Source organism: Tupaia chinensis, unplaced genomic scaffold (assembly GCF_000334495.1).
Source record: "Tupaia chinensis unplaced genomic scaffold, TupChi_1.0 Scaffold000251_1, whole genome shotgun sequence".
Taxonomy (NCBI): Eukaryota; Metazoa; Chordata; class Mammalia; order Scandentia; family Tupaiidae; genus Tupaia; species Tupaia belangeri.
In genome coordinates, this window is record NW_006159731.1 from 3,938,578 (window position 1) to 3,953,939 (window position 15,362).

General features: G+C 38.1%; 1 protein-coding gene across 3 annotated transcripts in view; it reads left to right on the top strand.

Annotated features, from left to right (window-relative positions):
* The window catches only part of ARL15 (ARF like GTPase 15), a 494,530-nt gene that overhangs the window by 179,272 nt on the left and 299,896 nt on the right, over positions 1-15,362 (top strand). For all 3 annotated transcript variants that reach the window (XM_006149015.3, XM_006149014.3, XM_027772066.1), the window contains exon 3: positions 12,294-12,353. In XM_006149015.3, the coding sequence (XP_006149077.1) occupies positions 12,294-12,353 (60 nt within the window). The remainder of the gene's footprint in view (positions 1-12,293; positions 12,354-15,362) is intronic.

The following is a 15,362-nucleotide window of genomic DNA, read 5'->3' on the forward strand; positions in this document are numbered from 1 at the left end:
CACCTTAACCACCATGCCACCAGCTGGCCTTGTAGGGCTTTTGCCATTTCCCAAATTCTTTCTCCTTCTCTTATGGTAATGAAGCAGGAAAGAAGAGTATAAATTAGAGAAAATAATGGAAAATGGTTTTGGGTGGTAAAAAATAGAGCTACCATGGGAGGAGAACTGAAATGAAGGAATAGAGCAAAACGTAGTCTGGGAATGTTGAAAGTATTGAGAATATCTTTTTATTTTCAGGTGCTTTAATTGAGCACCTACTATGTGCTAAGTCCAGTGTTACATATTAGGAATAGGTAATGACCCTGGTGTGCCAGGAGACTCAGTCTTCTGAGTAGACATTACATTTCTATGTAGAAATACACAAAGTAGGTGTATGATCACTGTTGACTGGAATGGGGGACGGAAAGGATGCGTAATGAGGTATTTTCCTCCATTGGATCTGAGGTTGATAGGTAATCCTAACAGATAAGCAAGAGAAGAGAGTGAACATTCAAGAAAGAGGGAGAAGAAAGAGCATGTGGAGGCAGAGGGACAGCTTATATGAAGGCAGAGGGGCGTGAAACAGATGGACGCTCATGGGAAACACATTCATGTGTGGCTGTAGTAACTGTTGCGTAGAGTGCAGGAAACAAACTCTAAGAGATAGATGGTAGCTGGATCTTGGCAAGCCTACGGCCCTATGCTCAAGAAGTTGAGCTTTTCCTGCAGACAGTGTGGAGACATCAGAATATTTTAAGCAAGGAAACTACATGGTCAGATGTCTTTTAGAAAAGGACCAAGCAGACCATGATGTGGAGGCTGAATTCTGAGGAGTACTGTTAGAATAAGGTAATTCTAATGCTGTTGGGTGAGAGAGTGAAGGCCTTGACCATGGATGTGACAGGAGGGATAGCGAGGAGGGAATAGATAGCATACATTTGTGAGGGTTAGGACTGACAGGGCTTGGTGACCAGTAGGTTTGGAGGGTGAGAGAGAGAACAGCCAAGGATGACTGAAACCCTGTGACAGTGACTGATGTGATCATTCACTAGCATCTTCTAACAAGTAGAAAAAATATTGACGATGAAGTACCTTTTATCAGTTCAGGTGAGGTTTTACCATCAGTATTATCGGGAAAGTCATGATGCATTTTTGCATAGAAAAATAGTTCATGACTTTCCCAACAACCTAGTAGATTAGGAAAAAAAAAAAAGTGTGGGTTTTGAGAGCTTTTCACATTTTAGAAACGTAGATAGAAAACTGAACTAAAAAGAAACAGACATAGCTCAATTAAAGGAAAAAATGAAGGGTGAGACCAGAAAGGCAAGCAGAGTTCAGATGTAGACTCTTTGTATGAAGCCATTGGTAGCCAGCTTCCTTTTCCTTCAGTCAGAACTGAGTACTTCCTCCTGTTCCATTGAATGGTGTCCTTTTTTCCACCATTTAATGTGGAACACTGCTTTGTTTACATGTCTGTCTCCTCCTGGGTTGCAAGATGAACCGGAGAGCATCTTATTTGACCTTGTCTCAGACCTTGGCACAAGGATGGGCATAGGTACAGATGTTTGTTGAATGGGTAAGCAAATAAAGTGAATCTATATCGTATTTACAGAATCTGTTTTCTAGGAACCTCATAGCAGCTTTACATGACAGATAAGGGTCTTTTATCATATTCATTTTTAAATCATCTGATGATCAAAGGTATGGTGGCATGATTATGTTACATAGTTAGTGACCCAGGTAGGATGTCAGTTCAGGCCATTAATTGAAGTTTAGTTGTATCCAAGACTTAGAATTTCTGCTGAGAGTATATTCTCACTGGTCATTTGTAAAATTGTGGATATCTTTTGGGGAATGTTTATGAAGTTATATAAGCTTTATTAGCTTAATAACTTTTAAAGTCAAACAACTCCTAAAATATGTGTGAGTAACATAAAATATACTTTCCATATCTGTTATCTCCTATAACTATTGCTAGAAGAGCAATTTTGAGTTATAAGAAATTACCTGTAAGTAATGTTTTATAATTCAGTATTATAAATTACAGTAGGTTTTATATTTGGTTATATTAAATTTTTTTGAGAGGTTTTTGCTATAAGGTGCATGCACTTGCCAGAAAGACAGAGAGAGACAGAGAGACAGAAGGTAAGAAATCCCCCCCAGGGTGGATGGCTGCAATCCTTTCTCCATTCTCCTCTCGAGATCTTGGACATGCACGCACATGTGCCCAGTGTGTGCTTAAGCCACCGGGTCCTGGACTCGAACTGTGGTCGACTACATGGGAGTTCAGTGACATAGCCATTACATCAACTGCTGGTCCTTGTTTATATTAAATTTTTAAATAGTATGTTTTCTTTTATTGGAAACAATAATAACATTGTGTGCTAGATGATTTTCTGGTGGATTAGCTATTAAGTTGGCCAACACTTTGGATATCATGCTTTAATGAATTATTGTTATCCTGAGCCCAGAAAAAGCCTTCTTTGAATAACTCTTTAGGAATCTCTGCCATCAAGGAGTTTACAGCCAGATTAGGAAGATAAGTTTGTTCAATGATAAAAACAGTTTATATTTACTGAATGTTAAATGAGGAATTCTTCAAATAATTAATGGGAAATGTATATTATGAAAATGTTTTACATGTTTTTTAAAAATTAATTTATACCAAAAGTAGCTTGTTCTTTACTTATAGTTTTCTACAAACTTTTTGAAGTCCCTTGGCTTATGCTAGGCCCTGTGCCAACATAAAATGTAACATGCTATACTTTTGAAGTATAACTAAAAAAGTTGAAAAAGAGTGTGACCATTTCTTTTTTTTTTTAAAGATTTACTTATTTATTTAATTCCATTTGTTATTATTATTTATTTAATTTGACCAGAGAGAGATAGAGAGAGAGAGAAAGGGAAAGTGAGAAAGCAAGCTGCCAGGTCTGGGACTAGACCCGTGGTCAGCCATGTGGAAATCCAGAGCCTTTAACCACCACGCCAGCTGCTGGCCCCTAGTGTGACCATTTCTAATGGGGTACTCAAAGAAAGCTTGAGTGAAGGTTACATTTGAATAGGACCTCATGTGATGGGTAGGATTTGAGGAAGGAGATGAGAAGAGTAAGGATAGAGAAAAGTTAGTAGTTTCATTGGTTCAAGGCATAGGCTGCAGCGAAGTATTGGGCTGTTTGGAAAGTTATGATGCATTTTTGCATGGAAAAATATGTCATGTCTTTCCAGACACCCTGATAGGATCTATTGGGATCCAAGGCCACAGACTAGGAAGGCTGTTGGTAAAGACCTCATATGTAGGAAGTGATCTAGTAGGGACAATAATTGTGGGAATGTGATTGATACTGTAAAAGTGATCATGGGGCGAGCAGGTCATGTGGTGTTTAAAGCACTGGACACTCACATGGCCAACCACACTTTGAGTCCTGGATCTGGCAGCTCGCTTTCTCACTTTCCCTCTCTCTCTCTCTCTCTGGTGAACACACATGTCTTATAGCAAATTAAAATAATAATAATAAATAAAATTTAAATAATTCTTTTTAAAAAGTGACAATCTTGGGAACCAGCAGTTAGCGTAATGGCTATGTCGCTGGACTCCCACGTAGTTGACCGCGGTTCGTGTCCCGGACCCAGTGGCTTAGAACTCACGCCGGGCGCGTGTGCGTGCGTGCCCAAGATCCCGAGAGGAGAATGGAGGAAAAGGGATTGCAGCGTGACCATCCCTCCTGGGGGTTGATTTCTCGCTTTCTGTCTCTCTGTCTCTCTCTGTCTGGCGAGCGCACGCGCCCTATAGCAAAAAAAAAAAAAAAAAAACCGACAATCTTATTAGGTAATAATGAGGAAAGGAAGAGCAAAAAATCAACATGACTGTTTCTAGCTTGGTGTTTGGGTGAGTTATAAAAAGAAACGGAAAATATGACAGGCAGTTTTAAGATAAGAGTAAGTTTAGGGCCCAACTCTGGTGGTATGTGTTGCTAAAATGATGTGCTCCTCAGGCTGGACCACATTTGAGGCCTGGGTTTGATTGTTGGTCCAAACTAAAGGCCAGCAGGATGGTCCGAACTAAAGGCCATCAGGAATGGTATGTGCCCATAATCCCAGCAACTCAGGAGGACCCAAGCAGTAAGATCTTGATATAAGCAAGATTCTCTTTTTTTTATTTTATTTTATTTCATTAGTTAATTATTTATTTATTTTAATTTGACCAGGGAGAGACAGAGTGAGCAAGAGAGAGAAAGCAAGCCATCAGGTCCGGGACTCGAACCACAGTCAGCCATGTGGGAGTCCAGCATCCCCAACCACCATGCCACCTGCTGGCCCCATCAAGACTCTCTTTAAAAATAATAATGATGATGATGATGATGAATTAAGTTTGGACATGCTAACTTTGAAGTGCTGTCTTCGGTTTGTTCAGTAATGGTCCAAATGCAAAAAAAAACAAAACAAAACAAAAAAAACAGCCTAGAGAGATTTCAGATATAGAAAGAGAGACTTAAGAGGCAACTCAATTGTGAGTTTGGAAGAGATTGTCAAGGATAGGAGGTCAAGAAAAGGAATAGGGCACTAAGTTCCAACTGTATTTCATTCATTCATTCCATGTTTACTTAATGCTTTTTATGTGAGTGCCACTGATTTAGGCTATGGGGATGTATCATTTAACAAAACAGAAAATGTCTTTTCCCTTTAGAGCTTACATTTCAGCATCTGTATTTGACAAACAATCTAGACCAGGTGATTTATGCACAGTGAACGTGGGCAAGAGATCAAAAGAACCAGAGTCTAATATTATAGACCTATGTCTAAAGTCTGAGAAAGTAGCATTGGACATGATGAGACCAATAGTAGAACAGTTTCAGTAGAGTATTGGGGTAGAAACCAACCTGAGAACTGAAGGTATTTTAGTACATTCACCTTTGCTAATAACAGAAATATTCAAGTCTGGGCAATTGATAAACATAGAGGCTTATTTAGCTCATAGATTTGGAGATCCAAGGTCATAGAGCCTTATCTTATAAAGGTCTTCTTATTTCTGGGGACTCCCTGCAGAATTCTGAGGTGGGACATGACAGGAGAATGAGAGCAAACACATTGTACTTGTCTCTGTATCTCTCTCTGCCCTTAAATAATGACCAGGAGTCACTTGTGGGGGCCCACTCTGATGACTTTGCTTAATCTTAATCAGCTCCCAAAGGTTCTATCATTTAATCTCGTAGATGGATTAAGTTTCCTCTTAATATTGTAATCATCAGCTTTTAGCACATAAAATTTGAGATTTTGGCAGACATACTTAAACCATAGTAGAGGAGATGGTGAACAAGTGAAGGGAATGAGATACAGATTATTTTTTTCATTCTTTGATCTTTTCTCTAAGATAGTGTATAGACCATCCTTTTTTAATTTTTACTTTTGGTTTGTTTTGCTATAGGATGTGTGAATGCACCAGAGACAGAGGGAGACAGAAAGAGAAAGAAAGGAAGTAAGAAATTAACTCCCAGAGGAAATGGCCATTGCCACAAAACCCTCTCCTCCATAGCTGGCAGGTGGTATGGTGGTTAAGAGTGCTGGGGTCCCACATGGTTGACCTTGGTTCAAGTCCCATACAAGGCACCTTGCTTTCTTACTTTCTTTCTCTCTCTTACTCTGTTCCTCTCTGGTCAAATTAAAATGAGGTTAAATAATACTTTTTTTTTTTGGAGAGGTTTTTGCTATAGAGCGCATGTGTTCACCAGAAAGACAGAGAGAGAAACAGAGAGACAGAAAGCGAGAAATCACACCCCCTCTCCCATGGGGTATCACCACACCACAGTCCCTTCATCTCCATTCTCCTCTCGGGATCTTGGACACGCACGCACACATGCCTGGCGTGAGTTTAAGCCACCAGGTCCGGGACTCAAACCGTGGTTGACTACATGGGAATCCGGTGACATAGCCATTATGCCAACTGCTGGTCCCAAAGTTAAATAATAATAAAAACAAACAAACAAACAAACAACAAAGCCTTCTCCTCCTGTCTCCTCACAGGAGAATGCACAAACATACATCTGGCATATTTTGTAAACTGCCAGATCTGGGACTCAAACCACACAGTTGGCCATGTGGGATTCAGCTGCCTTAACTAGCGCATCACCTGACTGGCCTCCATATGGACTGTTTCCCCCCCCTCCCCAGGAAGATACAGATAAAAAGAAAAAACTGAGTTAAGAGAATTTGTTTTTATAAGAAACGATCTCATTAAGCACGCTGGTAGACAAATAAGGGTCAATGTCAGTGGAGAAAGAAAGACTGAAGATGCTCAAAATAGGGCAGTGATTGTAAGAATGAGTGAGGACTTTTGATTTTGGTCAAGATATAATAACTGTAACTGCCCCCCCACATCAAATAAAAATTTTTTAAAAAAATTTTAAAAAAGAAATGAAATATACAATAGTTTTCAAGAAAGTGATATCATAGCAACAAAGGACGGCCTACCCTGCGAGATGAGAAACAAATGAGATGAAATCTGATTGCCCCAGCTCACTCTGTAATAGTGAGTAACTAGCCTGTGTAGAACCTGATAGACTTTCTGTATTGAGGAGTTGGAGCTCAGAGTCAAGAAGACCAAGGCACTAGAGTTCATAGGACCAGAGAAACAGAGAATTCACAGAGAGAATCCTAGAGATCTTCAGAGGGTTTCCCTTGAGTATCTAGCAAAGTGTTCTAGTCATGCATGTGAGGAAACTACCCAGCATGATTTAAACATACTAGAGTAAACAGTGCCTAGTGTTCACAGTGTTCACACAGGGCTGAGAATTATTTCTGTTGCCTCCAGATGGACTGGAAGTGATAATTCATGAAGAACGAGGTAGAATACTCAACAAGACCTTGTCTCAGGAATCAGCCCTAAGCTTAGTACTGTGCTCTTGACCCACTTAACAAAACATATTTGTAAGTCTCAAAGGCTCAAATGAATAATCTTTCAGCTGAGATTGACCCAGAGCTGGAGCAGGTAGTACAATTAGGAAAAAAGGACATTAAACCTGATTATAACTAATTTCATCTGTTCAAAAGTTAAGAAATGGAATATATTTTTAAAAATAATTATACTACCTGAGATAGAATAAGCACCAGATAGGATTAATGGCAAATTAGACATTGGAGAAAGAAAGATGAAATGAACTTAAAGACATTAGTATTAGAGACTATCATGCCAGAGAGAGAAAGAATATGAATGCAAGGATCATCAGTGAGCTCTGAGACAACTTTTAGTGACCTAACCTAGGGTAATTGGATTCCATGAAGGTGAATGGGTGGGCACAAAAATATTTGAAGAAATAATCACTGAAACATTGTCAAACTGGAAGAATTTCCTACCCTTTCTGAAGAAAGAAAGGGAATCCAAATTCTATTGGATTGTTAACTTCATTCAGCAGTGATTCACTTTTTTTTTTTTTTTTGAGAGATTTTCACTGTAGGGTGCGTGCGCTCGCCAGATAGACAGAGAGAGACATAGAGACAGAAAGCGAGAAATCACCCCCCAGGGGGGATGGTCACGCCGCAATCCCTTCTCCTCCATTCTCCTCTCGGGATCTTGGGCGCACGCACGCACACGCGCCCGGCGTGAGTTTTAAGCCACCGGGTCCGGGACACGAACCACGGTCGACTACGTGGGAGTCCAGCAACATAGCCATTACGCTAACTGCTGGCTCCCAGCAGTGATTCACTTTTGACATAAATTTAAAAAGATATTTAAATCGTCAAAACTGAAAGGGCTAAGAAATCCTCCAGAGAGCAGGAACTGTTGGTGGAAAGAAAATTGTGTAACATGCATCTTGATACAGAAACAACAGTGAACTCTGTCTGGTGTGAATTCTTTGACAGTCTATGCATGAGAAATTTGTTAATAAGAAGGATTGCTAAACTGTAGATTATATAAATATTCACCTTAGGAAAGAATAAAAACAGAGGAATGGAATCTAAAGCCTTAGGATAGTATGTTGATATAACATGAACAACCTAGAAAAAACTGAACACTTTGAATTGCAAGAGGTTGAAAATATATTCTAGGAGTATATATCATTGCAAAAATTTATTCTAGGAGTATATATCATTGCAAAAATTATCAGGTGGTACGTCGTTCAGTTACAATAGGAAAAGGTCATGACAATTTAAAAGATACAGAAAAGTTTATAAAAATTTGAATGAGGCAATTAAATAACTGTAGTATTAACTGGGTATGTGTTTAGTCAACAAGAGAAACCAGTTAGAAAGCCAGATTTTGGTATCTGTTAAAGGATTGTGTTTTATAAATGCCAGCAGATTATGTTTCTTTTTATGACATTCAAATCATATTTATAAGAATTTTGCTGAACTGTTGTCCAAGCATCACAAAACTGCCACAGTGTAAATCATGCCCCTTGGTCTAGGTCAGGGCCTTCAGGTCTGTGGTATGTCTTTCCCTCAGCAATTCTTGGAGTGACCAGGACTTTTAGAAATACGCATCATGTATCTGTGTGCATGCATGCAGATTTAGGGGGAGCAGGGAGGAAGGTTCAGTTTATAGGTCCAAGTAAAATACTCATGTGTTCCACATAATGAATAAAAATAGAATAAACTTCCTCCCGAAACTAATTTTGCTTCAATTCCAGGAATGCTTTCCTTGCATGAAAAATTTCAAACCCATCTTCCCTGTATCACAGGTTTTGTTGGATTTAAGGATTGCAAAACAAAGACTGAAAGGCTATACAAACAGTGATTTCCCCAAAGAGTTACTAAGTCATATATTTATTAAAATTTGTGGGGTTAAATCTTAGGGGAGGTTTCAGTCTTACTAATGTAGCCTAGATAGTCCAGGAAAAAATGACTGTGTAACTTAGGCTTAGCCATCAAATTATATGAATGGAGCCTGGGGAGACCTACCCATGAGGCCTTCTGCCAAATACTGAGGCTATTGATGATAGGCTCAGTGGTTACTGTTACTTCTTCCTTCTGGGTTAATATACAAAATGGAATTCTAATTTTAGAGACAAGAATTTAAAGAGCTAATCTAGTCTACTTCTTTTGCAGATGAGGAATTCAAGGCTAAGGCAAGAGAAAAAAGATATGACTAGTGAGTTCTAGGACAGTACCTTGGCATATCAGCACAATTGAATCCCTGTGGAGAAACATCAGAGGACACTTTAGAGAAGCCAGAGAGTGATGATACTATTGTGGCTGAGTCATTGGTCACTTTCTTTCCCCTGCTAAGTTTCTGATTTTCATAAACATTAATAATTTCTATAGGGCCGGTTCGATGGCCTAGTGGTTAAAGGAACTGAATCCCACATGGCCAGTAGCACAGGTTGAATCTTGGCCCCTGATGGTTTGAAAAATATGCTGGGCACATTTGCATGTCCACATCAAATCCTAATAGAATGGAGAAATAGAAGTATACATATTAACAAATCCATGAAACCATAAATGGAATGGCATTCAATAGAAAATAGACAAATATGAAAGATTTGCTGCTGAGTGAAGCAAGCTAGGCTATGAAATAGAGACATTGTATGTCTCCACTTAACATACACCGACTGTTCACTCTCTATGGTAGAAACCAAGAGGTTTGAAGACACAGAAGCACTGAAAAAATGCTCAATATCCCTCATCATAAGGAAGATGCAGATCAAAACATGATGAGATACCACCTAACCCCAGTCAAAATGGCTAAGATTAAAAATAATAATAATAATAATAAGTGCTGGTGGGAATATGGTAAAATATGTACAATCCCTTGTCCTCTAGAGAATGCTCAGTTAGAAAAGTGCTTGCACATCTATGTTTATTGCAACATTATTCACAATTGCTAAGACAAGGAACCAACACAAATGTCCACAAACAGAATCAAGATAACAGGATGAGTTTAAAAGTACCTTTTATAGACATTGTTTTTTGTTTTCATTTGCAAGAGATCATGTGCACTTTTGAGTTAGACAGACAGGGAGAAAGCACCCCCTCCCCCCAGGAAGAATGGTCACATTACAATCCCTTGTCCTCTATTTTCTATTGAATGGATGTTTCAGAAACTACTGACAAAATAACTTAAAATTTATTGAGAATTTGGAGACCAGCAGGTAGCATGTTAAGGCACTGGACTCACACATGGGTGACTGCAGTTCAAGTTCCAGACCCAGTGGCTTAAGAAATCATGCTGGAAAAACAAACAAACAAACAAAACAAAAACAAACAAACAAACAAAAAAACATGCTGGGCCCATGTGTTTGTGTGCCCAAAATTCTGAGAGGAGAATGTAGGAGTAGGGATTGTGGTATGGCCATCCCTTCTGGGAGGTTATAGTTCACTTTCCCTTCCACTGTCTCTCTCTGTCTCTCCTGCGAGTGCACACAATCTATGGCAAAACCCTTTAAAAAGAATTAGTGGGAATTTTAATTTAAAAAGTGATACAAATATATATCAAAATTTTGTAATGAATGAAATAAATTTAACTGTTGGGTCATTGGAAAAGTTATGATGTATTTTCACATTCTGATGACCAATAGTTTCAGGTTGTTGAGGTTCCTTTCTGACATATTCAGTGTATATATTTGCACATGTGTGTATGGGTACATGGAACTCACATATGTTGCAACAGAATTAATTGACTTAAATGGTAGTAGTTAGTCCTAAATACATCATTAATCATAGAACTATAACCTCTGAAAGTATTTTTTATAATACAGATTTTTTATTACATGCACTATAAAATGGTTGCCCATTCATGAATGGATAATTATGATTGTACTGTTAAGAAAAACGTATAGGGAGTTGTCTTCAGAAGGTTTATGGAAAATTACAAAAATTATGAGAATCTATCCATGAGTTTCAAAATTTTTTTGCCCCAAAATAAACTTGTACTTTGATGCTATTTTTACACAGACTTTTGAAGTCCTTTCATATTTATGGCATAATAACCATGTCCTGAGAAGAAAACATTGATATAATACTGCATGATTCTTACATAAAAGGGTTATTCTTTAAACACCTTAATCTTTAGAGTTGGTGAGTTATATGTGAGAAAAATTGTAAGACATTAACTTTAGGAATTACATGCAGAAGTCCTTATAGGTTTAATTTTTTGGGGGAAAATTTTTCTAGACTTCCAAATGTCTGTCTTACAATGGGTGAAAGTGCCCAGTGACATTACATATTAAATTTTAAAATAAGGCAGCATTTTGAAGTAAAGGTGATAGTATTATATTTTACTGTAATATGTAACTGATTTGAAAAATGGTAGAACGTAATTGGGTTATAAGTGTGTCAGTATAAATAAGAGCTATGAAAAGTAAATCTTGGGCTGGCAGGTGGAGTGGTGGTTAAGGTGGCTAGACTCCCACATGGCTGACTGCGCTTGCTTTCTCACTTCCCTGCTCTTTCTCTCTGGTCAACTTCAATCAATCAATCAACCAGTAATAACAATGTATAAAATGAAATAAAATAATTCTTAAAAGGAAATCTTGTGACCAGCAGATGGTGTAATGGTTTCGTCTCTGGACTCCCACATTATCGACTGCAGTTCAAGTTCCAGAACCAGTGGCTTAAAAGTCATGCTAGTTGTGTGTGCATGTGTGTCCAAAATCCTGAGAAGAGAATGGAGAAGGAATTGCGGCGTGGCCATCCCCCAACAATGAAATAAAATAATTCTTAAAAGGAAATCTTGTGACCAGCAGATGGTGTAATGGTTTCGTCTCTGGACTCCCACATTATCGACTGCAGTTCAAGTTCCAGAACCAGTGGCTTAAAAGTCATGCTAGTTGTGTGTGCATGTGTGTCCAAAATCCTGAGAAGAGAATGGAGAAGGAGTTGCGGCGTGGCCATCCCCCAGTCCCCGGGAGTGGGGTGATTTCACGCTTTTTGTCTGTCTGTTTCTGTTTCTCTGGAGAGCACATGCTCCATGTAGCAAAAATTTCTCTTAAAAAAAAATCTTAATCTGCCTTAAAAAGAGAATTTGAGGGGCCAGCAGATGGTGTAGCAGTTAGGTTGGTGGACTCCCACATGGCCGACCAGAGTTTGAGTGCTGGACCTGGTGGTTTGAAACTTATGCCAGGTATGTGTGCATCCAAGATCCTGGGAGGAGAATGGAGGAGAAGGGATTGCAGTGTGAGTATCCCTCTTGGTGGTTGATTTCTCACTTTCTATCTCACTGTCTGTCTCTCTCTCTCTCTCTCTTTTTCCTTCTCTCTCCTCACGAGTGCACATGCTCTAAGGCAAAAACTTCTTAAAAATAAAAAGAGAATTTGAACATTTAAGTGTTTAATTTAAAAATTAAGTTGCTAATTCTTGTTTTATGTGTTTGTTTTTAATTTTAGGTTTTAGTATAAAAGCAGTGCCATTCCAGAATGCCATCTTGAATGTAAAAGAACTTGGAGGTATAGCATTTAAAATTATTTCTATGTCTGACCTTAACTTGTACTAATTTGGTGTTAATGTACTATAGATCATTAAAACATGATAATTTATTCTAGTTAGGTGATTAATTTTTACCTTTTCTCATAATAATGTTTCTCCTAGAAATATTTTTTTCTCTTTACATGTTTTAAAAGTTGTCAAGGAATTTTAAGTAATACAAACTTTGCTTTATTTTTTATGAACTGAAAAACTGTACTACTAGTGACAGTCTCTTTACTAACTGGTTTCTTTGCTTTATTTTTTATGAACTGAAAAACTACTACTAGTGACAGTCTCTTTTCTTACTGGTTTTAGTCATTGAAGAAATTTATTTTGGAAAGAAACATATGACTTTTAATATAGTCACTGAATGATAAAGTATACAGGGCCAAGAACTGTATTTTAGAGCAGTTTGTATTTGTGGTGCAAGTTTTATTGTATTAGATCTTTTTATAATGCATTTGTCCCAATAATAAATCTTTGCCAGTGGGATCTTTGCTAGCCATGCACATTTATTAGATAGGCTGTACCTCAAACCATACATCACTCAGTCTTTCATCATACTCTCTGTCTGGCATTTTTTGGTTGTGTTTTATGTCAGTCAGGGTCTTAACCCATGTAAATAGATTAACAAAGAAATCAGCTGATTCAGCCTACTCAGTTCTCTAATGACATAGGAAAATGGTAAGTGCTCTGGAGTTTAGTATAATATCAGTGAGCTTAATGACTTAGAAGAAAGTTCTCTTTCATCTCTTTAGTCATTTTGTGATATGGACCTACCCTGTTTTGTTTTGTTTTGTTTTGTTCTCCTTTAAGGTAATTCTGTGATCTATTTATGTCATTTTAATCATGTTTGGTACCCTTTTTACTTTTATCTAATAAAGTATTGGCTCATCTCTTAGGTGTCTGTTTTCAGGCCATGGTGTTCTCAGACAGGTGTTCTCTCAGCCTTTTTATAGCTACTTTTGACTTTTATAGCGTTAATGTTTAAAAACAACCTTGATTGATAAATTGATTTTCCTTTAAGACATTTGGTTTTGTCATTTCAACTTTAAAAATCATGAAACATAAACATTTCCTATACAACATTTTTAAAAGACTGTGTTCTCTTTGTTGAATATTTTAATATTACTTTGTGGTAATATTAAGATTGTTTCTTGGGACCAGCAGTTAGTGTAATGGCTATGTCACTGAACTCCCATGTAGTCGACTGCGGTTTGAGTCCCGGACCTGGTGGCTTAAACTCACACTGGGCGCATGTGCATGCATGCCTAAGATCCCAAGAGGAGAATGGAGGAGAAGGGATTGCGGCGTGACCATCCCCCCTGGGGGGTGATTTCTTGCTTTCTATGTCTCTGTCTCTCTGTCTTTCTGGCGAGTACACATGCCCTATAGGAAAAACCTCTCAAAAAAGAAAAAAAAGATTGTTTCTCAATGACAGTCATGTGTTACTTATGGATATATTAAAGTCAGAGAATATGTTGTGAAAATCCATGGAATTAGGGGGACCAGTAGTTAGTGTAATGGCTATGTCGCTGGACTCCCATGTAGTCGACCGCGGTTCGCGTCCCGGACCCATTGGCTTAAAACTCATGCCGGGTGCGTGTGTGTGCGTGCCCAAGATCCCGAGAGGAGAATGGAGGAGAAGGGATTGCGGTGTGATCATCCCCCCTGGGGGGGTGATTTCTCACTTTCTGTCTCTATGTCTCTCTCTGTCTGGCTAGCACATGCGCCCCATAGCAAAAACCTCTCCAAAAAAAAAAGAAGAGAAAAGGTGACTTTGTGAATAGAATCTAGTTGTGTAGCCCTGTGTTGGATGCTCAGAAGCAAGCAGTGGAGAGAGTGAATCCTTGGTGGTACATTTACTAATTCATTTACTTGAGTATTTTTTTGAGACTGGAAATACTAATAATCATAAGTTATGTCTCACCCCAGGACACATGAAAAACTAGGCTAACACATATGAAGAAAGTGTAGCTTTCCCAATATTTAACATATTTTCTAGGTAATAAGAGGATCATCCCAATATAACATGTGTGGCATTTAGGAAGAGGTATGACCTACTGAAATCCAGTTGTCTGAGAGGGATTTGCTTAATAAGTTCTAAGTTTGAGGAAAAAAAGTTGAGTGTTTTAGGATCAGTGTGTGAAGATTAAAAAATCCTCTGTTCTCTAGAGAGTTGTTCCCAGGACAGGTTTTCAGAGGTCAATCAGATTGTCAGCCTAAGGACAGATTCTGAACTTGAGGGGAAAACTCAAGAACATAGTTGGTGAGAACCAGGAGAGTGATGATGTCTCAGTGAGGAATGCCCATGCAATTCTGCTTATTCTGGGGTTAATTCAAGAGAATAGCATGGCCTATTCCTCCGTGCTAACATCCTTCTACCCCTTTCAGTTAGTTCTAAGATAGTCCACTCTTCTTCCCAACTTTAAGTTTTTCACTTCAAAATAGAGAAACAAATGAACTTCTTCTCTAGCAAGAAAAAAATGGTATGGAATGAGATAACAATAAGTAATAGAGTTAAATTTTAAAAAGTTGTTTTTGGAGAATATTAATAAATTATCTTTGTCACAAAACTGTTAGATGTCTGTGTGTATATATTATATGTGTGTTGAAAAATATATGTAACACATAGAACTTTGCTCTTTTATCAAGACACCTGGCAGAGATTCTGAATAGAATCATTCAAAGGATTTTTTTTTTTCCTCCTAGTGATGTATTTCAAAGCCCAGTCAGTCTGTGTGATTCTAGGCAAGTTCTATATCTCTGTTTCTTACCTGTAAAAAATGTAGTAATAATAGTTCCTATGTCATATAATTCTTGTGAAGACTATTATTAGTTAATGCAGGCCAGGTACTTAAAGTTTACCTGGCCCATAACTAATACTATAGAAGATACAATTTTACTCTCACCCTTCAAAAAGGTACCCTTGAGAAATGCTAAGTTCTTAAAAAAATAACACAAATTACATTCTTTCATTTTCACTTTGT